This window comes from Pelodiscus sinensis, chromosome 2 (genome assembly GCF_052426305.1).
Source record: "Pelodiscus sinensis isolate ZL-2025 chromosome 2, ASM5242630v1, whole genome shotgun sequence".
In the NCBI taxonomy this organism is placed as follows: domain Eukaryota; kingdom Metazoa; phylum Chordata; order Testudines; family Trionychidae; genus Pelodiscus; species Pelodiscus sinensis.
Genome location: NC_143053.1, coordinates 201,791,589 through 201,818,433, shown reverse-complemented (window position 1 = coordinate 201,818,433; position 26,845 = coordinate 201,791,589). Strand labels below are relative to the sequence as shown.

Here is a 26,845-nt window from a genome sequence, read left to right as displayed (position 1 = left end):
GCAGCGTTCTCGTCCTGTGAGCGGGCCACCTGCTCTTGTACTATCTGGTTATCTGCAATGTGCTATGTCTGTTGAGCTCACAGTGCTGCATTTTCGTTTGTGCAGAGCTTCGTTCTCTGTTGTGAGCTGCAATACTTGGTCTTGTAAGATTGGGGGCCCTTCCTGGATGCAGTCAGCCCATTCAGGCATTTCTAATACTTACTGGGGCATGGTGGGTAAAGAGTAGGCCTTCCCCATGGGATAGGATTGACCAGGAAGACTGTCAGGATCATGACAAGAGCAGTCTCAGGACCAATGGTCAGAGTAGGGACAAACCTGAAGCTGAGAGTAGCAGAGGAGTTTGTAATCCAGTGCTAAGCATGTTCAATATCAACATCAGAGTCCAAGTCTGATTTTTGGTCTCGAGCGGCATGGTCCAGATCAAGCTGAGCTCCAAGTCAGGAGTCCAAGAGCAGGAAAGGTCATGACAGACACAGGAAACCCACATTGTTGCCTGGATGCTTCCTGGATTGCCCCTAAGGCTTATGTAAGGCTTATGTATTGCCTGTTAGACCCCTGAAGGCAGGACTTCCAATGGTCTGTGTCTGCAGTGCGTCATGGTAGCACAGTACCCGCTAGCTGCCACTGCTCCTGGATGGCAGTGTGGAAGTGTTTGTAGCCTGCAAGCATGGATTCGAAACTCTCTGGGCCTTATGCTCAGTCTTACTCACGCTTATAATAATAGCTTTACTTAATGGAAACAACAATAACAGAATATGTTTTGGGGCCTGTCAGCACACCATCATAGAGTGCTTCCATGTAGCATCATGTATCACAAAAAATGCTACTTCAGATGCAGGAGTGTGTTCTGATTCGCAGGAAAGATATTTTAAAGAGTGGCTTCTCTAAATGTGAGCCCAAGTCCTAGTGGTGAAGTGGAGTGAAATATTCACCTTTTAGCCCCAAAATGTTACCCACCACACAGCACAGATGTGGCCCGGGTCACTCTGAGGTTTACTGCAGGGGAAGGAGTGTCTGCAGTAACAATGGCAGTTTGGGCTGAGAGGAGAGGTAACTGAAAGGGAATGGCTTTAATTTGAAAACCAACACCACCAAAAGCTGAAAATGGGGAAAAGTTGGTAGATGAATGCCTGTGGGGTGAATGGCATGCTTCGAAGTGCGTCTCTTAAAAATGCCAGTGAATGTTAAAAGTGAGAGGAGTGAGTCATAAGCACATGAGCAGGGAGTTGAGTGGAAGACAAGAAATCATGCATCTCTGCTTAATGCCATCACATGATGAGCCCTAGGGCTCTCCATTTAATCACAGAGAAGGAGGGCAGCAGATAAACATTATCCTCACTTCTCTGAAGAGAGTTGAGGTGTGCAGGAATTGGGGGCACAAGACACACACACTTCCATACCAATGAAGGGTCCCTGCCTCCTCCTCCTCCTCCTTCTTGGAGTCCTGCTGCTGGCTGAAGGGGTTCTGCATGCTGCTGCCAAACGTGAGTTCTTTCCAATGCTTCCGTCCCCTCAGCTCCCTGCTCTCCCAGGCTTCATTTGCTGAGACTCGTGGGATCACAATTATGCAGCTGTTTTGGAATGTTGGCTTTGGTTGCTGCAGCTCGCGATCGGGGCTTTTTTGTGGAAAACAAATCTCTGCTGTCCACACTGGCCCTTTTGCGCAAAAGTTTTTCAGAAAAAGACTTTTGCCTGAACAGGAGCAACATAGTATTTCCGCAAAAGCACTGCCAATCTTACATGAGATCGTCAGTGATTCTGCGGAAATTCAAGCAGCCAGTGTAGACAGCTGGCAAGTTTTTCCAGAAAAGCAACTGCTTTTCCGGAAAAAGTGGCCAGTCTAGACACAGCCTAGGGGTGGAGACTGAACCTCAGTTGACCTCCTCTCACATCCTGGGGCAACATATTGTCTCAGACTCAGCTTTCCCTCTCCTCGCCTTCCCTTCTCTCCACCAGAGATAGCATCCAAGCTCAGGGACTGGAGCCCAGCTGAGTTGGGAGCAGGGTGCAAGGAGCACGAGTGCCTCTCTTCCAATAACACTAATGAAGGGGTCATTATTAACAAGAATCACATTCTCACAGACTGCTTTGGGCTGAGTTGCTCCAAATGTGGTCATGACTGACACTTGCTTATGAAGACTTTGTATAATTAAGTGGAAGGAAAAAAGGCTCTTTTTTCTGACCCTTCAGTTCACCTGCATGTGGTTTAGCGGGACGGGTGCCGGAGTAGATGCTAGGCTGAAAAATGCCTTGACTGTGTAATCCAAAAGCATGTGAAACTTTTTAGATATCCAATAAACAAATTAACAAGCCAGTGAAGAAATACCATAGGATTTTAGCTAATGAGTTAGAATTTGTGATGCCCAAAATTATGCAGAGGGCTGATGGCTTGTCATAGAAAACCATACAAGCCATGATCCGGTTGTGGAGCAGATACTATTCCCCTCTGCAGAGGCCAGGCACAATTGTAGCCCTGTATGCTGAGGTAAAAGACTACTCCCTCTTAAAGACCGTGCAGGGCATAATTCTCCACAGAGCAGGGAGGGGCTAGCAGCACTGGCTGAGCACAGAGAATGGGACACATGGAACTAGCCAAAGGGAACTCCAGTCTGGTAGCAACTTTAATGTGTAATAAGGCAGGTGGGAAAAATAGCAGTTGTTGCTTCTCCTTCAGCACTGCTTTGCTGTTTTCACCTGAGGAGTGCATTGTGCAGCACCACATACTCCAGCTATATCTGCATGGTGCCTCTTCTCAATGACAGAGAAGTGAAAGGACCCTTGAGCACATAACACACCACTATAGGTGCAGAAGTGGATTTAGATTTATTGGGGCCTTGGGCACATAGAACATTGGAGCTCCCCCACACTCCAGGGGCCTGGGATGCCAGAAAGGGAGGAATCAGGAGGGCCATCTTTGCCCTCTTTTAAACATGGGCATAGTAGCCTTGGGCAGTGGTAGAATGGCAGCAATAGGGCGACACTTCATGGTGGGGTGCCATTAAGTGCAGCCCCTGCTAGCAGCACCAGCTTCTTCCCAGTGGGGGGGGGGGGGCTGAGGTGGACCGTAGCCCTCCCTTGCCACAGAACCCTGCCCTCTGCTGCTCCTCTTCCTACCATGGCCCCTCCAGTGGCATAGTGAGAAGTGGGGGGGCAGTTGTCCCCGGGTGTCATGCTGGGGGGGTGCCAATTTAGTCCCCCTCCACTCATCCTGTCAACCCTCAGCTCGCCTGCTCCTCCGCCACCCATCGCCACTGGCTGGAGCCGCCTCTCCGCAACCCCCAGCCCGACCCTCTTCTATCTCTCCCAACGGGTTAGTGCATGCGGAAGCCCATCCCCAAGCTTTAGGGAGCGGGGGAAAACGCGGTACAAGCTCCCTCCCCCCACCCCACCCGTACCCCGGGCTTTCCTCCCAGGGTCAGGATCAGCTGTGCGCCAGGTCCGGGGCCCCACCGCATGGTAGTGGCGGCGCAAATTTTGCCTTTGCCCCCGGGTGCATAATACCATCGCTACGCCTCTGGGCCCCACCCGTAGGCCAGAAGCTGGAGCTGAGCTATGCTCAGAGTCACCCATGGACCCCAGGCTACTGTGGTGACCTGCCCTGGGTGGTGTGCTTCGGGGGGGGAAGGGAAACAATCTAAGGGCTTCTCTCATGGCTTTCTATGTGATCCATCCATAAAGAAGTCTACCTATTTATGAAGTGAACCAACCGCACAACTGCAGCAGTATTTCCAATGATCTGAGCAATTTCTGCAAATATCACAGTAGAAGTTCCTGTGAAACTTTCTTCTCTTCAGCTAAATATGATAATACACACAGCAAATAGAAAATGTACAGATGGTCTTAAAACTTTGGGATGTAAAATATTTCTTGCCAGGGGAGACATATGTTCTGGCCTCTTCTAAACAAATTACAATGAGATGTGTGGGTATGTGTGTCCCACGGATCCCATGGTGCCACCTGGTCAAGGGCACAACTGCACAAGGAGTGCATGAGGTTTTTCAGGGAATCCCCTGGGTCAGATACATGCATAATAGATCATCAAAGGGTGGCATGTGAGGTCTCTTCAGACTGCCAGTAGCCCACTGGCCATCATAAGCAAGTGTATTACAGATAATAGCAAAGAAGTTATGTATCTATACTGAAAATTAAATTCATAAGGTCTTGGAGTTTAGGCAGATCATCAGGAGCTAACTGTTACCTATCTCTTTACCTGGCCATCCCTGTATTGTGTGCTCCACAATTAATGCTCAGCTGCACACTGGGCCAGGTGCAAATTAAGACACTGTGAAATTCCTGAGATGAATTCTTCAGGAAGAATAAAACAGCCAGGTGTGTCCTATTCATGAATGAAAGCGAAGGCTTATTCCGGTACATCTTGGGGTGCAAAGAGACAAAGGGAATCCTTCATCTAGGATGCAAACTGGTGGTGTGCTTGCTCATGAATGGGTCATAGCCTGACTTGCTGAAAAGTACTGTAAGGATTCTGAGGTTAGCAATACTCCACAAGACATAAAAGTATTGTATTAATTAAATCTATGCTCAGAACTTATGATTTTGTTGTATATCTAACCATTTGCTTCCAACATTTCTTCTACTTAGAATCCCTTTCCTGTGTCATATACATTTATACTAGATACACTATACAGGCAGTCCCCGACTTACGCGGATCCGACTTATGTCGGATCCGCACTTACGAACGGGGCTTTTCTCACCCCGGAGCTCACGGGCGGCGGGTTGCCGCCCGTGTCCTCCAGGGCGAGAAAAGCTTCTCCCGGAATCCCTGGTCTGCTGGGGGGGTCCAGCAAAGCCGCTGGACCCCCCCAGCAGACCAGGGAGACAGGAGCAAAGCCGCACAGGCGGCATCCCGCTGCCTGTGCGGCTTTGCTCGGGGGCAAAGGAGCAAAGCCACACGGGCGGCGGGGTCCCTCTGCCTGTGCAGCTTTGCTCGGGTCTCCCTAGTGTGCTGGGGGGGACTCCCCCCAGCATCCCAGGGAGACAGGAGCAAAGCCGCACGGGCAGCGGGGTCCCTCCGCCTGTGCGGCTTTGCTCGGGTCTCCCTGGTGTGCTGGGGGGGACTCCCCCCAGCACACCAGGGAGACAGGAGCAAAGCCGCACGGGCAGCGGGGTCCCTTTGCTCGGGTCTCCCTGGTCTGCTGAGGGGGGAGGGGGCACAGCTAGTGCGCCCCCCTGCCCCCAGCAGACCAGGCTTTTGTTGCGGGACGCCTCGGGTAGAGCAGCTGGGGTGCTGCCGGGTTGGTCCTGTGGGAACCTACCAGGCAACGCCCCAGCTGTTCTGTCCCAGGCTCCAGATTCAGCAGCTGTTGAAACTGATCAGGCTGATTCCAGGAAGCTGGGGACAGAGCAACTCTGCCTCCGGCTTCCTGTAGTCAGCCCCTGGTCAGTTTCAGTGGCAGCAGTTGAATCTGGAGCCAGTTCCGACTTACATACAAATTCAACTTAAGAACAAACCTATAGTCCCTATCTTGTACATAACCCGGGGACTGCCTGTAAACGTATCGAAATGCATGATGGTGGTCTGAGGTGACACTGATAAGCTGGAGGTGACCGTATACCAAAGGTGAAAATAAGCCAGTGCAACACTCCGGCAAGAAGAAGATTCTGCTCCCAGCCGAGCTCCCAAGGCTTTCTGCAGGCTGTCGTGCTAAGCAGCAGGTAGCTAGGCAGGTGAAAAAGGCTGGCTGGGATGTCCCCGCACTGGTCTGGGAGTGCCCCAGCCCTTCCCCTCCAGGCGCCCTTTAGGGAGGGCAAGTGGCTGCAGCCACAGTACCTGGGCACTACTGGCCTATTTCCCTTCCCAGGACTGTCAGGGAGCGAGGGGAAAGTACACAGCTTGCATGCATTCCTTTCACTTCCGGCTGCCCGGGGGGAGGGACAGAAGAGTATTTCATGCATGTTGTGCACTTTCCCCTTGTTCCCTGATAGGGAAGGGGAAGAAGAACAGTGGTGTCCCAGTATGCGTGGGTGCATGCTCCCTGCACTCAACCCCCCCACACACCCACACCCTCCCAAAATGGTGCCCTTGCTCCACCCATACTCACCCCAGTCCCTGCCCAGAGCCCCCCACGCCCTCAGCCCCCTGCCCTGCACCTGTGCCCTGACTCCTGCACACACACACCCATATTCCCACCCCCTCTGCCCTGAAACCCCCTTCACTCCACCCCACTTAAATTTCTTACAGGTACTGTCACATTGCCCCCCTCCAATTCCCCTGCCCTGAGGTCCTCCCAAGGGGGGGGTGCAACACAACAGTACCTGTAAGTAACTTAAGTTATTTTCACCCTTGCCATGTCCTGTTTCTTTGAAAGCAGCAAATATGTGAATACTGCAAGTGCCCAGTAGAACAGGGTCTGGACACTCCAGGGAGATGTTTCATTGTGCCAACTGCTAACTTGTAGAGTGACAGTGAGGCCTACAAGGCCTAGAAGGGAATGCTTGCATTGCCCGTGGCTGGTGGAGCAACACATGGCTGACCTGTGGCAGGCACAGATGTGTTTTTCTCTCACCAAAAACAAGATGCAAGATGCCTGAGTCACAGTATTCCATACCCACTTATAGAATCATAGAAATTCAGAGCTGGAAGGGACCTCAAGAGGTCACTAGCCATCCCCTCCCACCCTAACCTCTGCAGCAGGACCAAATATACCTAGACCATTCTTGACATTTGTCTAACCTGTTCTTAAAAACCTCCAGTGACAGGGAGTCCACAGTTGCCCTTGGTAGCCTATTCTAGAACTTTTAATAGTGTTACAGTTTGAAAGTTTTTTCTCCTGTGTAACATAAATTTCCCTTGCCTCAGATTAAGCCCATTACTTCTTTCTCTATCTTCCATGAATGAGGCAGAACTGATCACCACCTCCTTTATAGTTGTCAATATACGAGAAGACCAAGAAGCCTTCCCCCATCTCCCTTTTTTCAGAACTAAACCTGCACAGTTTTTAATATGCCCACGTGACAAACCTTTTATCACTTTGTTGCTCTCCTCTGGGCTAGGGTTGCCAGATGGTTTCCCAAAAAATACCGAACACACATGCTAAAAATTTGTTGAGCAAAACAAACAAAAAAAACCTACCACAATTATGCTTAACACTGAATGGGGACTTTATTATAAACAATCAACAGTCTACATCATATCTTTTGACTACATGAACCTCCCAACCTCCCATGAACCTCCCAGCTGAGGGCTCCAACCTGGCAACGGTCTAAGAGCCTTTATTCAGATGTCGAGGGGAATAAACGGGAATTCAAGCCTGGCCCATATTCTGGCTATGACAAGAAGTGGATTATATGCCTGAAAATCTGTGAACAAAAAGTGGAAGGAGCTGTACTCTGCCCCCACTCCCGGGCCAGAATGTCTGGCTGGGCTCTGAGCAGAGGGCAGACTGTCTTATGAAAAGGGGTGAAGCAATTTACACTTCCCAAAGAGGATGGGGCAGCAGGGGAGGAAATTAATTACCTGCTCCCACTGGGAGCCCTCAGCTGGTTGCATGCGGAAGCCTGGCGGGGGTGGGTGGAATGGCTGAGGAGGCAGGGCCACGATCAGTGCTAGGAGACCAGTTCTCCAATTTATCAAGGTCATATTGAATTCTAATCCTGTCCTCCAAAGAGCTTGCTACCCCTCCCACCTTAGCATCATGGATGAATTTTAGACGCATACCATTCTATTGTCCAAGTCATTAATTTGAATATTGAATACTACTAGACCTTGGACAGACCCCTGTGAAACCATAGAAATGATACAAAACTGTTTAGGATAGTCAAGACAGAAGCAGACTGTGAGGGACTCCAAGAAGATCTCACCAAACTGAGTGACTGGCCAACAAAATGGCAAATGAAATTTAATGTGGATAAGTGTAAAGTAATGAACATCGGGAAAAATAACCCCAACTATACGTACAGTATGATGGGGGCTAATTTGGCTACGACAAATCAGGAAAGAGATCTTGGAGTTATCGTGGACAGTTCTCTGAGAACTTCCACGCAGTGTGCAGCGGCGGTCAAAAAGGCAAATAGGATGCTAGGAATTAGTAGGAAAGGGATAGAAAATAAGACCCAGAATATCTTACTGCCCCTGTATAAAACTATGGTACGCCCACATCTTGAATACTGTGTACAGATGTGGTCTCCTCACCTCAAAAAAGATATTTTGGCCTTGGAAAGGGTTCAGAAAAGGGCAACTAAAATGATTAGGGGTTTGGAACGGGTCCCATATGAGGAGAGGTTAAAGCGACTGGGACTTTTCAGTTTAGAAAAGAGGAGACTGAGGGGGATATGATCGAGGTATATAAAATCATGAGTGGTGTGGAGAGGGCTGATAAAGAAAAGTTATTTATTAGTTCCCTAAATAGAAGAACTAGAGGACACCAAATTAAATTAATGGGGAGCAGGTTTAAAACTAATAAAAGAAAGTTCTTCTTCACACAGTGTGTAATCAACCTGTGGAACTCCTTGCCAGAGGAGGCTGTGAAGGCTAGGACTATAACAGAGTTTAAAGAGAAGCTAGATAATTTCATGGAGGTTAGGTCCGTAAAAGGCTATTAGCCAGGGGATAAAAGGTGTCCTTGGCCTCTGTTTGTCAGAGGCTGGAGAGGGATGGCAGGAGACAAATCGCTTGATCGTTGTCTTCGGTCCACCCTCTCTGGGGCACCTGGTGCTGGCCACTGTCGGCAGACAGGATACTGGGCTAGATGGACCTTTGGTCTGACCCAGTACGGCCGTTCTTATGTTCTTATGTTCACACTAGATATTACCTCCCAATTTGACAGTGAACCATTAATAATTACTCTTTGCGTATGTTTTTCAACCATTTGTGCAACCCACCTGATAGTAATTTCCTCTAGTCTACGTTTTCCTAGTTTGCTTATGTGAATGTAATGTATAGCTGTGTTAAAAGCCTTACTAAAATCAAGATATATCATATTTATGGCTTCCCTTCTATTCAGTAGGCCAGTAACCATGTTGAAGAAGCAAATTAGGTTGGTCTGACATGATTCATTCGTGACAATTCATGATGGCTAATACTTATCACTTTATTATCCTGTAGGTGCTTGCAAACTGATTTTTCAATAATTTGTTCTGGGATCTTTCCAGGTATTGAAACTAGTCTGACAAGTATTAATTCCTGTGGTCCTTTTTGTTCCCATTTTTAAAGATAGGTACGGTGCTTGCCTTCTCTAGTCTTCCGGGACCCCACCTGTCCTGTTCTTGAAGATAATCACTAATGGTTCCACTAATTTTTTCAGCACCCTAAGGGTGAATTTCAAGGCCCTGCCAACTTGAAGTCATATTTACCTAAATATTCTTTAACCTGGCTCTTTCTTTATTCTGGCTTATGTTCCTGCCCTATCTATTATATATTTGGAAGAGTTTGTTTGTTTGTGGATTTGTTTGTGCAAAATAAAGCCATACTTCGTGATTACCTACAGATACCAAATTTTGCATAAACAATCCTGCCACTTAAATTAGCTGAATGCACTATTTTTACACTGGAATATACTGGGTGAAAGATTTTTTTGTTTTGTTTTGTTTTGTTTTCATCAGAAAAAAAAGTCATGGCTATTATAGTTAGAGTTCATAAAAAATATTTGCTAACAAAATTGAAAATCAAGTCACCTATTCAACTGTCATTTTAGTGAAAAAATGTTTACTGTTACAAATCACAAAATCATTTAAATTAGTTACGCAAAGAGTAATGGAAGCTTTACAAGTTTTTGATTCAAATGTACTATGTATGGTAATTATTCAATAAAATGAAGAATGTTTGAAGCTGAAATCCTACAAATGTAAAACTGTTCTTTTACTTCCCTTTTTCAAGCACATTAATAAAAAAATCTATTACTTATATTTAATTTCTTGAACTTTCTTATAAGTGTAATCTACGCTAAATGAATTTGCCCGGTCAACGACAAGCCTCACCTGCTAGGTCTTTATATTAATTGTGTTAAGCAGCTGGTCACAACTATGTTTTTAGTTAAGACTGAAGCAAAACAGCTCAGCCTTCTTAGTGTTGTCCATTAGTAGCTCTCCTTCCCCGCTAAGTAATAGGCCTACATTTTCTTCCAGCTGTCCCCTTCACCTAAAGTTTATAGACACACTTATATTTTATGTCCTTTCTAGCCTTATGTCTTAGCCTTTCTGATTTTGTCCCCAAATGCTTGTGCTTTTATGTCCATAACAGTAACATCAGACTAAATAGAGCCCCAGTCCTGCAAAGCATTCCACGTAGGCAGGTCCCTAGGTATACCCATGGACGTTAATGGATGCATAGGTCCACTTGTGTAGAAATCATTGCAGAACTGGGGCTTAATAGCTCACTATTACATTGACTTTTTTTTTTTAAATAATCACCTGTCAACATTTTTACATATAACTTTTTTGGTTTATAATACACTGAAAATATTTGTGAAACGTCTGAGAAAATATAAATGAGCAAGGATAGGATTGGAAATATTCATCCGTGTGATTTTTATCGCTGCCAGTACCCTTTAATATAACTTGTACATGTCCTAAAGGAAGGAAAGGATGAAATGCTCATAGCCTAAATTCAGAGAAATTTCCATTGTCAATAGACTTGAAAACATAATTTTTGTTTATAATGATAAAGTTCCAAGCATGTTCATTGATTAAGAGTTTTGCATTCAGTTCCAGAATATAGTATTATGGAATGGAGCAGTGGAAATATTAATGTTTTATGTTGCTCATATTTCTATCTAGAGTTTCACGATGTGATGAGCCATGGGAGATCTTCTTCTCATGTTAGGTCTCATAAGAAATTACATGGCTGGTTTCCTGATCAAAATCAGTGGAATGAAAAGCTTTATCCTTTTTGGGAAAAGGGAGATCCTAGATGGAACAACTGCTGGAGAGGTAAGTCTTGATATACAACCCTAAAACGCTGAGAAATTTACCCAGAAATAGAATAGAAATAGAAAGTTATCGATAGTATGCTTTGTTCTGTATGTATCCCAAAGTTGCTCTGTACAATAATGGGCTAGATACTAATACTTAATACATTGTCTGAGGAAGCACCCATGGCTTACAAAATCTGTTCGGTAATAATTCACTGCCTCCGATATTGAAACCTGGAAAGAACATTAGCCAGGACACTGGGAAAATCCCCTGTTCTTTGTGAAAAGTGCCTGGGATCTTCATCTTCCACTCCAAAGGAGTGTCACTGGATCAGGTCAACGCTTTCTATGAAGAACCCGGACATTGCATGGCACTGTTTTATTCCCACAGGCTATGAGTCCAGGACTAAAGACTACCCCGTCTGTTAGAGACAAAAGAGCTGTCCTCTGGAATATGTTGCTTCTTTTGTGTACAAATGTGCTTTGACATCCCAGCTTCTAGTTTATAGTAGGGGGATGTTTAGAGAATCGTGGACTTCAGTTCATTGCAATGAAGCTACACTGATTTACACTAGCTTAGAATCTGGTCCACTAAGTCTAATTTATTGGTATGGGTTGGATTTTTGAAAAGCAAAGTGAGTTTCACACGTCCCATGAAAAGTACACGAGACTTGTGCTCTGAAGTCACTTAGAACTTTAAAAAAATTCAGACTCATAATTTCCAACTGATCTCCAAACTATTGAAGTAAAAAGTTTATAATTTTGTTGCTCTGGTTAGATATTAAGAGCATCCTGGTTAAACGGAGGGTCAAAAGGATGTCTTCAGGAAGTTGACTACTACACAGCACAGTATGTTGTAAGAAGAGAGAGAAAGACACTTAGGATCATCTCAGCAAGCATAAATAGGTGTAACTCTTTTTGCAGCCAATAGAGGGATACTAGTTTACACAACGGGGATCTGTCTCTTGCAGCCTTTCTAAAAGGAGTAGTATGATTGATTTTAAACGTTCTTGTTTACATAGTACACAGATGTAAGTACTAGCTACTCAAAAGAGACTGGTGTAGAAATACAATCTCATTTCAATTTCTTTAGGAGGAAAGGTGGAAGCCAGACTGACCTCTGACAGCCCAGCTCTTGTAGGATCAAATGTGACCTTTGCTGTGATCCTACAGTTTCCCAGGTGCCAGAAAGAAGACAATGACAGCAACATAATATATGACAGGAACTGCAGGAATGGTGGGTAACAACTATACCTTTATATTACTGGTGGTGATCATGGTGCACTTGTGGCCTAAGGAAGTGTCCCAAGCACTTGAAACCATCAGCATTCTGCTTCCAGGCTATAGTTCTCTCACTGTTAAACTGAGCACTACATTAATCTATAATTTGTGTGTCATACAAAAGCACCTTGTTCAGAAGACGACTGTCTTATTTTTACCCATCTTCACCCACAACATATAATGGCCAAGAACTTTAAAATGGATTGCTCCCATTACAAAAAGGAGTGTTTTAATCTGGAACCCAGAAAAACTACTGCTGCTTAGCTCAGCTTGCAAGTTTGGCCAATTGCTGGACTGACTACAGGCATGTTATATCAGTAACATGGGTTTTTCTAACCAAGTTTATAAACCTGACAATCTTCAATACAGAGTTTAGAGTTCACTAAAAAACATCTTTATATGGCTACCTCCCAAGGAAGAACACATCTTACATCTATCTATTATATATTTCAGAGAGTTTGTTTGTTTGTTGATTTCTTTGTGCAAAATAAAATCATACTTTGCAATGAACTATAGATACCAAATTTTGCATGAACAAGTTAAATTAGCTGAATGCACTAATTTTTACACCGTAATATGCTGGGTGAAAGGTTTAAATAATTATGTTTGTTTTTCATCAGAAAAAAGACCTGACTATTATGGTTAGAGTTCATAAACATATTTGCTAACAAAATTGAAAATCAAGTCACCTATTCAACTGTCATTTTGGTGCAAAGAAAATGTTTACTGTTACAAATCTCAAAATAATTCAAATTAGTTACACAAAGAGTAACGGAAGCTTTAAGAGTTTCTGATTCAAATGTACTATGTATGGTAATTATTCAGTAAAATGAAGAATGTTTGAAGTTCAAATCCCACAAATTTAAAACTGTTATTTTACTTCCCTTTTGCAAGCACATTGCTAAAAAAACTATTACATATATTTAATTTCTTGAACTTTCCTATAAGTGTAATCTATGAAAAATGACTTTGCCTAGTCAACAATAGACCTCAACTGCTAGTTCCTTATATTTCAAAAATTTAAAAAAAAAGCAAGAAAAAAGATCTTTTTAGAACAAAAAACTTTTTATACCCCTCATTTAATGAGGAAAATAAAGGTCACAAACCCAGTGTTTTTGCTGCAGTTTGAGAGAAACAGACATTTGTTACAATGTCTAGATATATTAAATAACACTTTCTACTTCTCTTGCAAGAGATGTCATTCACTATTTTAATAGCATAGCATCTACTGACTTTGCAGTTTAATACAAGCATGTCAGGTACCTGTCCCATGCTTACTCATTTTGAGCTTTTCCAGGGAAGAAACATATTTTTTGGATTCTAGTGGTGCTAGTAGTTTACATGGCACTTGATTTAAAATGACACAATTGGCTCTTCTGACAAAAAGAAAGAAAGAAAAATAAGAAGCAAGCCAAATTCTACTTTGAGGTTCATGGTTGTAACTCCCATTGGTCCAGAATGCAGGTGCAACCCCACTGACCTCAATGAAACTGCATGCTCCCATGGGGCTGGCAGCAGAATTTGGAGCAACAACTTAAATTGGCATCTTCCCTGGGAGCCAACTGAATTCTTGGAAACAGCTAAATGTTTTCATCAGAATAAAAACACAGAAAGCACTAAATACCTGGGCTTATAATTAGAAAGAAAAGAGGAATTAGGATGTAGTGAAATGCCCTCTCCACCCATCCATATTTACAAACGTGCTTGAAATGCAATATTGTGGCTTACATGGTAATTAATGCACTGCTTTGGTGGTGTAAATTCTTTGGGTGTGATTATTTCCACTGAAGTTAGTAGGTATTTTTCATTGACTTCAGTACAAGCAGGACTGGCGCCTCAAGTCTTCAATCTTGTTCCTTCATGAGTCATCCATAGGCATGTGGTTCCCACATCTTTTCATAAGCCAGTCCATGTTATTTAGTTATGTACAATAGTCCAGACAGTTTCTCGGGGCACAACGTAAGCTTGCACTTACATACTGTGCCAGGAAAAATGGGTCTTGTGGTTAAAGCACTGGACTGGAACACAGGATATCTGCATTCTGTGTCCAGCTTTAGCACAGATTTCTTGTGTGAGTTCGAGCAAGCCATTAAGCATGCGGTGCCTTAGTGTCTACTATGAAATTGAAATAATATTTCCTTTCCCTGCCTCGCTGAGTCATTGTAAAGATAAGTTAATGGATGTGTCAGATCTACACTAGGGGGCAATGTCGAACTAATGTACACAACTCCAGCTACGTGAATAATGTGGTTGGAGTTGATGTACCTTAGACTGAGTTACTGTGGCGTCACCACTGTGGGTGGTCAACAGAAGAAATTCTCCTGTTGACTCCCCTTATGCTTCTTGATCCGGTGGAGTACCAGAGTTGACAAGAGTGCGATCAGCGATTAAATTAACGGGTCTTTACTAACCCACTAAATCGACCCTTGGGAGATTGATCCCCACAGCGCTAATCCCCTGGTAAGTGTAGACAAGGCTTGAGGCACCCTGTTCCCATAAATGAGTTTCACAGAAATAAAGAAGGGAAAACATTCCACTTTGAAATAAAAACACATAAAAATAAATAAATATGGCACTTAATAATCTATTTCTACACCTAGATTCTTCAGACTTTCCTGATCAGTATGTCTACAACTGGACTAAGTGGATTGATGACTGTGGCTGGGCAAACTGCACAAGCAACAATAACCATAATGTGTTCCCAGATGGGAGACCTTTCCCTCATCATCCTGGCTGGAGAAGGAAGAACTTTGTCTATTTGTTTCATACACTTGGTGCGTCCAGTAAAATGTATCTTGGTTTTGTGTCCAAACTTGTTTCCCTAAATGCCTTGCATTAGAATTCCCAAAGAGGAATTCAGCAGTTGTTGAGTGAGAGAATACTAAACACATTCCAAGCTGCTCAGTGAGAATAGCATCTGCTCTGTTAAATTCCTCTGAGGTTTGGAAGTCATGTACTACCATGACATGTTCTGTAAGGCTGAAAATGTACTGTTGAAAAAAACCTTCTGTCTCAATTGCAATTCAGATATAAAAGAAATCTTCAGGGCAAAGAGGGTGGGAGAGCCAGATAATTTAGTGATTAGCACTAATAAGTAAGAATCTGAAGTTTCACAGTTATCTTAAAAACACTGAGTAGTCCTGTGGCACCTAACAAAAATATATTTAGTATCATAGTTTTGGAACTGGTTCTGTTCAATATCTTCAGCAACGATTTAGATATTGGCATAGAGGATACGCTTATTAAGTTTGCAGATGATACCATGCTGGGAGGGACTGCAAGTGCTTTGGAGTACAGGGTCATAATTCAAAATGATCTGGACAAACTCGAGAAATGGTATGAGGGTAAATAGGATGAAGTTTAATAAGGACAAATGCAAAGTACTCCACTTAAGAAAGAACAATCAGTTTCACACATACAGAATGGGAAGTGATTGTTTAGGAAGGAATACTGCAGAAAGAGATTTAGGGGTCATAGTGCCACAAGCTAAACATAAGTCAACAGTGTGATACTGTTTCAAAAAAAACCATGATTCTGGGATGCATTAACAGGAGTGTTGTGGGCAAGACATGAGAAATAATTCTTCCACTCTACTCTGTGCTGATTAGGCCTCAATTGGAGTATTATATCCAGTTCTGGGCACCACATTTCAAGAAAGATGTGGAGAAACTGGAGAAGGTCGAGAGAAGAGCAACAAAAATGATTAAAGATCTAAAAAACATGAGCTATGAGGGAAGACTGAAAGAACTGGGCTTGTTTCTTTTAGAAAAGAGAAGACTGAGAGGGGACGTGATAGCAGTTGTCAAGTATCTAAAAGGGTGTTACAAGGAGGAGGGAGAAAAATTGTACTCTTTGGCCATTGATGATAGGATAAGAAGCAATGGGCTTAACTGCAGCAAGGGAAGTATAGGTTGGACATTCGGAAAAACTTCTTAACTATCAGGGTGGTTAAACACTGGAATAAATTTTCTAGGGAAGTTGTGAAATCTCCATCACTGGAGATATTTAAGAGCAGTTTGGATAGACATCTGTCAAGGATGATCTAGATGGTGCTTGGTCCCGCTGTAAGGACAGGGGACTGGACTTAATGACCTCTCGAAGTCTCTTCCAGTTCTAGTATTCTATGAGCTTTTGTGAGCAAAACCCACTTCTTCAGATGAGCTTGAGTGGAGAAAAAAGGGGGACTATCAGAATTTATCACAGAAAAAGAAGGGAGAGGAAAAAATGTACCAGTCAATATACCAGTACTTGTTAGGTACATTTTTTCCTCTCCCTTCTTTTTTCTGTTATAAATTCTAATAGTCTTCCTTTTTTCTCCACTCAAGGTCATCTGAAGAAGTGAGTTTTGCTCACAAAGGCTCATGATATATTTTTGTTAGTCTCTGAGGTGCCAAAGGACTACTTGTTGTTTTTAAAGTTACAGACTAACACAGTTATCCCTCTGGGACTTTTTAAGAATGATCTTGTACCTGTAGCTCCTTAGACTGGCTTTTTCACCTCTGGAAAGAAGGTTTAATGTGCATTTTGCTTCAGCACTCCTAAGCTGGCTGAGTACAGTTCTGTTCCTCTCATGGCTGTGACTTCCAGTGGCAGAGTGTGTCATAATTGGCCCATTCCTGCTATTGACTACACTGTAAATCTTAGGCTCTTAAATTTGACTGAAAAATTATTTTAGGCATGAATCTAATTTAGTTGTATTGGAGTGATGAAGGTTTTTTGGCAAATGCCCTTTCTTGGATCCACGGGAGCAGGCACATGTTTCTAATGTTTTTGCCTGCTTTGCTGAAACTCAGAAAAAAACCTAAGGGCGGGGAACATAACAATGACATGAAATGTACTTGAAAAGTACATTTCACACAAACGAAGGATGAGCATGAAATACACTTTTGTTTTAGAACAATTTAACAGAAATGCTGCTTCTTTTTATAAAACTTCTCACTGGTCACAAGAGGAAAATATGAGTTCATGTGCTGTTCACAGGCCAGTACTACCAAAAAACTGGAGGCTCTTCAGCACTTGTTTCCATCAACACAACAAATATCACCCTTGGCAAGCAGATGATGATGGTCTCCGTTTACAGAAGAGGTCATCGAACATATGTTCCAGTTGCAACAGCAAGTGTCATCTATGTTGTGACAGGTGAGTCTTCTGTAATAAACCACAACTTGGCAGTATTTGTAGTGAAGATTTTTCATAAATGCAACTAAAGTGCTATCTGGGAGAGTGGGGAGGGATGTAAGAAGGGACTGGAACAACAGATGATTTTAACTCTCATATGAAATTTCTAGTAGATACCCAGGGCAAACTGCACAAGCAACAATAACCATAATGTGTTATTATAGGGTCTAGTAAATACCCTGAACACCTTAGCAGACTTGTTAAGAAATAGTTGCAAAATTTGGCCTTGAGTACAGATATTAACACTAAAAATATATAAGTAGGCATGGAAATGAATTATACGAATGATATTTATCCAGAAGCTTATTGAGAATACTGTTTATCTCTGTTACAGCATCTGAATTGATTTGTCCCAAATAAAATTTGGGATTAATGTCTACTTATGGTTCTTTTTCTGAAATATTTGAATAAGCAGCAGAAATCTGTGGTGCATGTAAACTAACTTATCTTTCATACAGAATCTGAATCTAAGCTGAAATTTATGGACATAATGCAAAATGGTTCTTTATTCTGTCTGTATTCCACATGCATCTGTAGTACTAAAATTCCAAAGGAAAGAAATTGGAGGGACTTTCTGACCCTTTCTCTGGATGAAATTCATCACTCGTCTCTGGATGAGACTGGCTAACCTATCCCAGGGATAAGTTCTATCCCTTCATCCCAGGTGTCTCTTAAATTTAAACTTAAAAAACAACAAATTGTCTGGTAGCACTTTATAGACTAACAAAACATGTAGATGGTATCATGAGCTTTTGTGGGCACAGCCCACTTCTTCAGATGACCGGTCAACTCCAGTCATCTGAAGAAGTGGGCTATGCCCACGAAAGCTCATGATACCATATACATGTTTTTTAGTCCATAAAGTGCTACCAGACCATTTGTTGTTTTTTTAAGTTTATCCTGTACAGACTAACTCGGCTACCCCCTGAAGCTTCTTAAATTTAAGTACCTCACCAACATCAACCTAAAAGCACCCACTGCAGCAGTTCAACCAAGCGATCATTTTTTCACCACTGGAACAGATAGTCTGATCCTTGCACACTGAATATGAAACTTGCTCACTAAACCTCATTCTCATTTAGACAGTTGAAGACAAAACAATGGCAAATGGGAAGAGTCTTATTCATGAAGGGCCACGTTCCAACACCCTTGCTCATGTTGAGTGGCATCTTTCACCACAGGTGGCCCCATTGAAGTCCACAGGAGTTTTGTCATTGACTCCAGTGGTTGCAGGATGATGTCAGATAATGTCCCCTAACCCAAATTCACTAACCCCTCCCCCCTTTAACGAATAGCATTTCAAGGTTTTTTTCTCCTCTTTTGTATTGATGGAAGGGGGAGGAAAGTACAATAGGTCCTTTAGAAACACAATTGATGTGATAAAGATGCTATTGAAAAGCAAAGGTTTTGTTTTCTCCATGCATCAGGTTGCGCTAACTGGCAGGTACTGTATATCACAATATTAATGGGACAGGAACCTCTAGATTACTATAAATATAGGGTCTTCGTTAGATGTACATGGCTCTCTCCCTGGTTGCTTTGTTTCATTTTATTATTAAAAAGCAAGTTAGAGAAGAAGAAACCCGTAATAAAGAAATGAAGCCTGACACTTAACATGATGCAGGCTTGTGTTTTACACTGTGATCTTTGCAGTCTGAGGGCTGTGAATCAGTCTGTTATTTGCATCTGTACATACCTGATTCACTTGCTTTAATTTCTTCTGCAGACAAGATTCCTTTATATGTAAACCTGTCCCAGAAGAATGACCGCAATGCCTCAGATTCTGTCTTCATCAAGGACTCACCTATTACATTTGATGTCAAGATCCATGATCCCAGCCACTATCTTAACAATTCTGCTATCTCCTACACATGGGGTTATGGAGATGGCAGTGGCATATTTATATCTAACAGCCCTATTTCAACTCACACTTACACTCTGCAGGGAAACTTCAGCCTGAATTTGACCGTCCAGGCTATTATACCTGTACCTTGTGGGCCAGCAACACCTACCCCACCGCTTCCTACCTCCCCAGGTAAGAGACTGTTAGTCAATAAATATATTAGGAAATAAACTAATAAAAATTACATACCTTTAAAAACTTTCCGATCATCAAAGTTAGGGCTACACAGCTTTTTAAACACAACACACACTTAAAAGTCTGAATCAATAACAGGATGAATATGTAGTCCAAAGTTACAGGTATAAAGGGATTTTCATTTATCTAATGTAACCCACACACCTACTGGGAGTACTTTACTATCCCATGTAGCAGCACTTAGCCCACTTACAGAGAAAGAGATGAGTATGAGCGAGAGCCACACTTGTAAGATTTTTGACTGTCAGTTTATCCAAGACATCACCCAGTGTTCAGTTACTGATTTATAATCTTATAACAGTTTTATATGCACAAAGTTTTGCCTCCAACTTTGACTGTTATAAAGCAGCGATTCCCAACCGCCAGGCCGCAGTCCACTGGCTGGCTGCTGGGCTGAAGCGGCTCTGGAGGCCGGGGCCGAAGGAGCTGCATGGTGGGTAGCAAGCTGCTACTCCAGTTGCTGGAGCCAGAGGAGCACCATAGCAGCTGGGGCTGGAGGAGCTGTGTGGCAGGCTGCAGCAGCTCCAGCGGCTGGGGCTAGGGCAGCTCTGTCCCAAAGAATACAGGTAGGATTGCCAGATGTCCGGTATTGACCCGGACAGTCCGGTATTTTCGCCTCCTGTCTGGTAAAAAAATTCAGAAAATACCGGACACCTAAAATGTCCGGTATTTTCTGTTTTATTTTCCCTGGTAGGAGGCGAAAATACCAGACATCTGGTAACCCTACGACACACTCAGCAACCGCCCCACCTCCCACCCCCTGTATAACTGGTTCCACAGGGGCTTGTCTTGTGGCTGGAACAGAAAAACAAAATGGTTGCTGGCAAAAAAGCCTCTTCTTAAAGGGGCCATGCTGATTTTTTATTTAAAAAACTTTTTTTTTTTTTTGCTTAATAACTGCTGTCGGGGTCCTTTTTTTTCCTCAACAACTTTGGTCTTCCCCCTTTTTTTCTCAACAGAATTTTTTTCCTGGCTCCTTTTGGGGGTGGCGTGGTTTGGTATTTTTGGTTAAACCATCTGGCAGCCCTACATCCAGGGAAGACAAGCTCTTGCCAGAATCAGGGCAGGCAGGCAGTGAAGACGTCACTGGAATTTTCCCCACATCCCTGTGAGTTAATTCATTCCAGTAAATCATCCAAAATAATTTGTAGCAAATATCAATTTTCTGTGTGAACTTCTCCCTGGCTACACAGAGTATATCTGCCGACAAGTCTCCCCAATTCTGATGATAGGAGACAAGAAAGCAGCTGGGGAATAAACAGGCTCTAGGGGTTAGGGCTGGCACTGGGGGCTCTAGAGGCCAGGGCTTTTGGCAATGGTAACATTTTATTTGCACACTCATTATTTGCATAATAAATATGCAAACATGCAAATAAAATGTTACGAGTCCACTAAAAGTTTGTGAATGGGTTTGCTGGTCCACGGTATAAAAAAGATTGGGAACCACTGTTATAAAGCTACTGGCATTGCAGTATAAAGTGGAGCTGGTCAGCACACGTCAAATTTTAAAAGGTCAACAGCATGTTTTCAAACAGATGATGACTCTCAAACAAAAAAAGGTCAACATTTTTCACAATTTCCCCCTTATATTTCAATTCAGTGTGGATTAATAGATAAGCATCTACTTTAAGAACAAAACTAAATCTGTAATTTTCACATTTATTCTGTTATTGATTTGAGATGCTTAAACAAGCATTTTTATCTGCCCATATTTTGCAGGTCTACCTTCCCTTGCTTAGAGACAGATGGGACTGTAAAACACTACAGTGGGACAACCGCAGCGCTGCAGCTGCGCCTCTGTAGCACTTCAGTGTAGACACTGCCTATGCAGATGGGAAGAAGTCTCCCCTCGACATAGGCAATGCACCTCCCCTAGGCTGTGTCTAGACTGTGGGGTTTTAAAAAACTTCACCTGCGTCTAGACTACAGCCGTTCTTTCGAAATTAAATCGAAAGAACGCGGCTTTTCTTTCGATGGCAGTACTCCTCATTTCACAAGGAATAACGCCTTTTCTCGAAAGTGCTCTTTCGAAAAAAGGTGCTATCTAATGCAAACTGTGCTTTTTCAAAAGAGAGCATCCAGACTGCCTGGGTGCTCTCTTTCGAAAAAGCAACTTGCTTTTTCAAAAGTACTGATTGTAGTCTAGATGCTCTTTTCGAAAGAAGCTTTTTCGAAAGTATCTTTCGAAAAAGCCTCTTTCGAGAGAGGCTTGAAGTCTAGACGTAGCCCTAGAGGCAGCAGTTAGGCTGACAGGAGAATTCTTCTGTTGATCTAGTGCTATCTACAAGGGGACTATGCTGCTAATGGGTGTGGATTTTTCCACATAGTTTAGCTGACCTAATTTTTTAGTGTAGATCAGATTGTTGTACGTGGGTATTTTTAGTGAGAGGAACCAAATATGCAGGCCTGCTGATGGCAGGGAAAAGGGGGACAAAGCCGGCAATTGCCCATGGGCCCAGGTGCTTTAAAAGGGTTTGGGAGCCCCCAGATGCTCCTGTTGCTGCTGTCACTGCAGCACGGCTAAGGCAGTCTTCCTGCCCATTCTCACTGCCAGCCACTTCTGGGAGCAGTGTGCAGCATGGCACATCACTGCAGCTCCTGGTAGGGGGGTCTCCACATGCTTCCCCTACCCTGAGCGCCAATGCCGCAGCTCCTATTGGCCAGGAACTGTGGCCAGTTGGATCTGTGGGGGTTCTGTGGGCAGTGGTGTGCAGAGCCCTGCTGGTCCCCTGTCTAGTAATCACTGCCTGAGTGGTGTGCCGAGATAAGCACCCCCTCCAGCACCCCAGCCTCCTGCTCCAGCACAGAGCCTGCACCTTCTTCCAGAGCCCACACCCTCTCCTGCACCCAAACTCCCTCCTAGAGTCCAAGCCTGCACCCTCTCCCATACCTCAACCTCCTGCCCCAGCCTGGTGAAAGTGAGTGAGGTAGGGGAGAGCGAGCAATGGAGGGACAGGGGATGGAGTGAGCAGGGCTGGGGCCTCAGAGATGCAAGGATCTTTGGGTTTGCATGATTACACCAGGCAAGCATGAGGAAGCCCTGGCTATGCCATCTAGGGTTGCCAGATGGTTGAAACAAAAATACCGAACACCTCCTACCCCCAGCCCCCCCCAAAAACACCAGGAAAAAATTCTGTTGAAGGAAAAAAAGGGGGGGGGGGAGAGACCAAAGTTGTTGAGCAAAAAAAAAATCATTAGAGCATTGTTTCCCCCTGGTCGGCAGCCATTTTGTACCAGCAGCCTTGCGGAACCAGGGTAAGCATGGGGGCTAGGGTCGGGGGGTTGGGGTGGTGGGAGCCAGGAGGAGCGCTCAGGAGGGGGAGGCCGGGTGCTGAGTGTTTGTAGGGTTGCCAGGTGCCTGGCATTTTCACCTCCTGGCCAGGGAAAGAATCAGAAAATACTGGACGTTTTAGGTGTCCAGTATTCTCTGAGGGTATGTCTACACTATCACCCTAGTTCGAACTAGGGTGGTAATGTAGGCAACCGGAGTTGCAAATGAAGCCCGGGATTTGAATTTCCCGGGCTTCATTTGCATATTGCCGGGCACCGCCATTTTTAAATGTCCGCTAGTGCGGACTCCATGTCGCGCGACTACACGCGGCACGGACTAGGTAGTTCGGATTAGGCTTCCAAGGATTAGGCTTCCGAGGAGTAACGGTAGTTCAGAATAGGAAGCCTAGTCTGAACTACCTAGTCCGTGCCGCGTGTAGCCGCACGGCACGGAGTCCGCACTAGCGGACATTTAAAAATGGCGGCGCCCGGCAATATGCAAATGAAGCCCGGGAAATTCAAATCCCGGGCTTCATTTGCAACTCCAGTTGCCTACATTACCACCCTAGCTCGAACTAGGGTGGTAGTGCAGACATACCCTGAATGTTTTTACCGGCCAGGAGGCAAAAATAACGAACTGTCTGGGTGAATACCGGACACCTGGCAACCCTAACCCAGCAAAGTGGGCTCCAGCAGCACAGCTGGCAGCTTGCTAGACACCAACCACGGCAGGTGCAGCATTGCCCAAATGTCAAGGGGAACATGTCCACACGGGCGCAGTTTGTGTGTGCGTGGGGCCACTGGCTGCTCTGCCCAAGGGCCTGGAATTGCTGCTGGATGGCCTACAAATGTGTGTGAGTCACACAAACTAATGCAGCACTGTGCCAGAATGAGCCTTAATACCAAATCAAAGGTAATTATACTGCTGTTGTATTTTTGGCGCTCACATTTATCACAATGATCTTTTTACAGGGGCAACAACTCAAAACTCAACCAGTAGTGAAAACAAAACTGAGTGGACCACTCCTGCTTGTAAGTTTATATCTCTTCCTGGGTAGACTGTTAAGAAACATTTTTCTACTAATAATTCTCCATTATTTTTACAGCTTGATTCACAATGTCAGGAGCTCGTTTGCTCCTACTAACTTCACACAGTTTCCTCACAGCACCAGTTTGAGGAAGGGTCTGCAGCCTGTTGCTTTGTCTGCATGCTCAGCTTGTTCCCCTTTCCTTCTGACCGCCCCCCCTTAAGACACAGAGCGCTGTCCTCCCTTTCCAGTTGGGACATCAGTGGCAAACCCCCAGCATCGAGTCACAACATCCAATCCCCGTTTCCTTAAATAAAAATTTGGTTGGCACAGAACAGCGGCAAGTGTGGAGAGGATGGGGGCAGGGTGAAAAAAAAAAGTACAGACCAAATAGTGCACGCAGAATGTCTGGTCTAGCTGGGTGGCACTCACCAAAGAGGGAAGGGGGCAAAGAGGTCTTCATACCACTTTTGTGGCTCCTTAATCTGGGGGCTGGTCCTCAGTTCCTCTTATATAAGCCTCCCCAGTTGCCCTTGGCCTGAAGATGCTGTTCTGTCAGCCATATCCAGAACAGATGACTCTTAAGTCATGCCTCCCCTCTGACATATTCCTTATGTTAGTAGCTAGGAGAGAAGTGGCTTAGTGCCTTTATGTCAGTGATGGGCAACCTATGTCCCAAGGGCCACGTTTGGCCCATTGGGGTTCTATATGTTTACCCTTGCCCATGCACAAGATTGCCAGAAGTCTGCTGGTTTTTGTCTACGTAGTTTTCCTTCTACTGGTATTACAAAAACACATGCATGTAAAGCAAGAGCATGTGAAATGAGGCACGGGCTGCTTGCACATAACGTTGTGAGAGGCATGTGCTCCCTCTGAATCCAAACAAAATGCTGCTGTGGTTCCATCAACACACCCTGCAAATTGTAGGTATGTAAGCACAGTTAGCATGATTACAACAATCTTGCAGCCCACTGAAATGAAGGAGGGCCACTCATGCAGCCCACTCACTAGCCTTGGTTGCCCATCACTGCTCTGTGCTGGCTCTATATCACTTAGAGCAGTGGTCTCCAATCTTTTTAAGCACGAGATCACTTTTTGAATTTAAGTGCAACCCAAGATCTACCTGAAACCCAAATACCCTGTCCCCGCCTCCTTTGTGCCCCTTTTCCAAGGTTCACCCCTGATCACTCCATCCTCCCTTCCTCCCTATCTTCCCTTACTTTCACCAGGTTGGGGAAGAGGGTTGGGGTGCAGGCTCTGGTCTTGGGCTAAGGGATTTGGAGTGCAAGAGGGGTTCTGAGCTGAGCTTGGGGCAGGCAGTTGGGGTACTAGAGGGTTCTAGGTACAGGCTTGAGGAGGGTGTTTGGATGCAGGGGTGCCCGGCACTAGGGCAGATGCATGGAGTGCAGGAGGGGGTTCATGACTGTGGTATGATTTCAGGATGTAGGCTGCAGCTTGGAACTGCTTACCTCAGGTGGCTCCTAGGGCTCACCCCTGCCCTGGCCCTGCACCACTCCCCAAAGCAGCCAGCAGACTCCCTCCATCCCAAGCCCTGTTGTTTCCCCTCTCTGTTCTGCGGGGATAGGATACAGGGTGGGAGGGGGGCACCTTGACATCAGCACCCCTCTTCTCCCTCCCCTGCCCTGCACAGCAAGCAGGAGGCTCCCAGGGGTGGGTGGAGGCAGCTCCAAAGCAAAAGGCAGGAGATGCGCAGCAGTAGGGGTGGAGGCAGCTGAAGTGCTGCACTTGATAGACTCTTGGCCAAACCAGTCAAGATCAGAGGCTCCAAAATCTACCAGTAGATCCCAATCTACTGGTTGGTGACCACTGACTTAGAAGGAGTCGCCCTCTATAAAAGGGACTCTCTAGGGGGCTTTTTAATGCAGCTTTTGGGGTCCCTTTTAACCATCAGAACAGTGAAAAGAGGTTGTAGCAGTGATTCTAGCCTACTACTGGCTTGTTTGGATTTGAATAAAAATAAAGAAATGCTTATTGAAAGCTTACTAGTTAGGCTTATTTAGTATTCTTTAGCTAAACTAATCACTGTGCTGAGTAGAACTGCTAAAGCACTAAACTTAGTTTCCCCATATGAGGAAACTACTAAACTTAAGCACTAAACTTAGTTTCCCCATATAGTTACCCCATACAGTTAGTGCTGACAATGTGCACATTGACTGTTTTCAACACCTCTTGGAAGAGAATGGTGCATTGCCATGCAAATGGAGATAGCCCCACTTTCTGCCTAACTGATACCAAATATCCCTGAATGACCCATGTAATAACTTAGGGCTCAGTCCATCCCCCACTGAAGTCAGTGGGAGTCTTTCAGTTGATTCTGATGGGTGGACCAGGGCTTTGATGAACACAACTTTGTGAACTCAAACCAGTGGATGAACTTCACATCACAGAGCAAAGCACACTTGTATATACAAATACCCAAACAGCATAAACACTATGGCTGTGTCTAGACTGGCAAGTTTTTCCGCAAAATCATCTGCTTTTGCGGAAAAACTTGCCAGCTGTCTACACTGGCCGCTTGAATTTCCGCAAAAGCACTGATGATCTCATGTAAGATTGTCAGTGCTTTTGCGGAAATATTATGCTGCTCCCGTTCGAACAAAGGTCTTTTTCCGAAAAACTTTTGCACAAAAGGGCCAGTGTAGACAGCAGAGAGTTGTTTTCTGCAAAAAAGCCCCGATCGCGAAAATGGCGATTGGGGCTTTTTTGAGGAAAAGCACGTCTAGATTGGCCATGGAAGCTTTTCCGCAAAAAGTGCTTTTGCGGAAAAGCGTCCTGCCAATCTAGACGCTCTTTTCCGAAAATGCTTTTAACGGAAAACTTTTCCGTTAAAAGCATTTCCAGAAAATCATGCCAGTGTAGACGTAGCCTATGAGCATAAAATGACACATCTCACGGACAAGTACAATGTAAAACCTATATTGTATGCAACAAGAAACAGACAAAGACAATGGAAGGTTTTTTTTATATATGTCACAATATATCTGGAACAGGTCTGATAACATAGAGTGCGTCTAGACTACATGGCTCCATCAATGGAGCCATGTAAAGTAGTTTACTTGGCATAGTCAAAGAAGCAGGGATTTAAATAATCCCCACTTCGTTAA

At 44.4% G+C, this 26,845-nt stretch overlaps 1 protein-coding gene across 2 annotated transcripts in view; it reads left to right on the top strand.

The window, feature by feature from the left end:
* The first annotated feature begins 1,294 nt into the window (after nucleotides 1–1,294).
* GPNMB (glycoprotein nmb) overlaps nucleotides 1,295–26,845 on the top strand; it is a 41,795-nt gene continuing 16,244 nt past the window's right edge. Inside the window, exons 1-7 of one of the 2 annotated variants that reach the window (XM_075922212.2) lie at nucleotides 1,295–1,484; nucleotides 10,732–10,884; nucleotides 11,959–12,102; nucleotides 14,747–14,920; nucleotides 17,127–17,285; nucleotides 19,051–19,359; nucleotides 23,665–23,724. In XM_075922212.2, the coding sequence (XP_075778327.1) occupies nucleotides 1,403–1,484; nucleotides 10,732–10,884; nucleotides 11,959–12,102; nucleotides 14,747–14,920; nucleotides 17,127–17,285; nucleotides 19,051–19,359; nucleotides 23,665–23,724 (1,081 nt within the window). In that variant the 5' untranslated portion in view covers nucleotides 1,295–1,402. The remainder of the gene's footprint in view (nucleotides 1,485–10,731; nucleotides 10,885–11,958; nucleotides 12,103–14,746; nucleotides 14,921–17,126; nucleotides 17,286–19,050; nucleotides 19,360–23,664; nucleotides 23,725–26,845) is intronic. The other variant, XM_006138355.5, reaches the window with a different exon arrangement.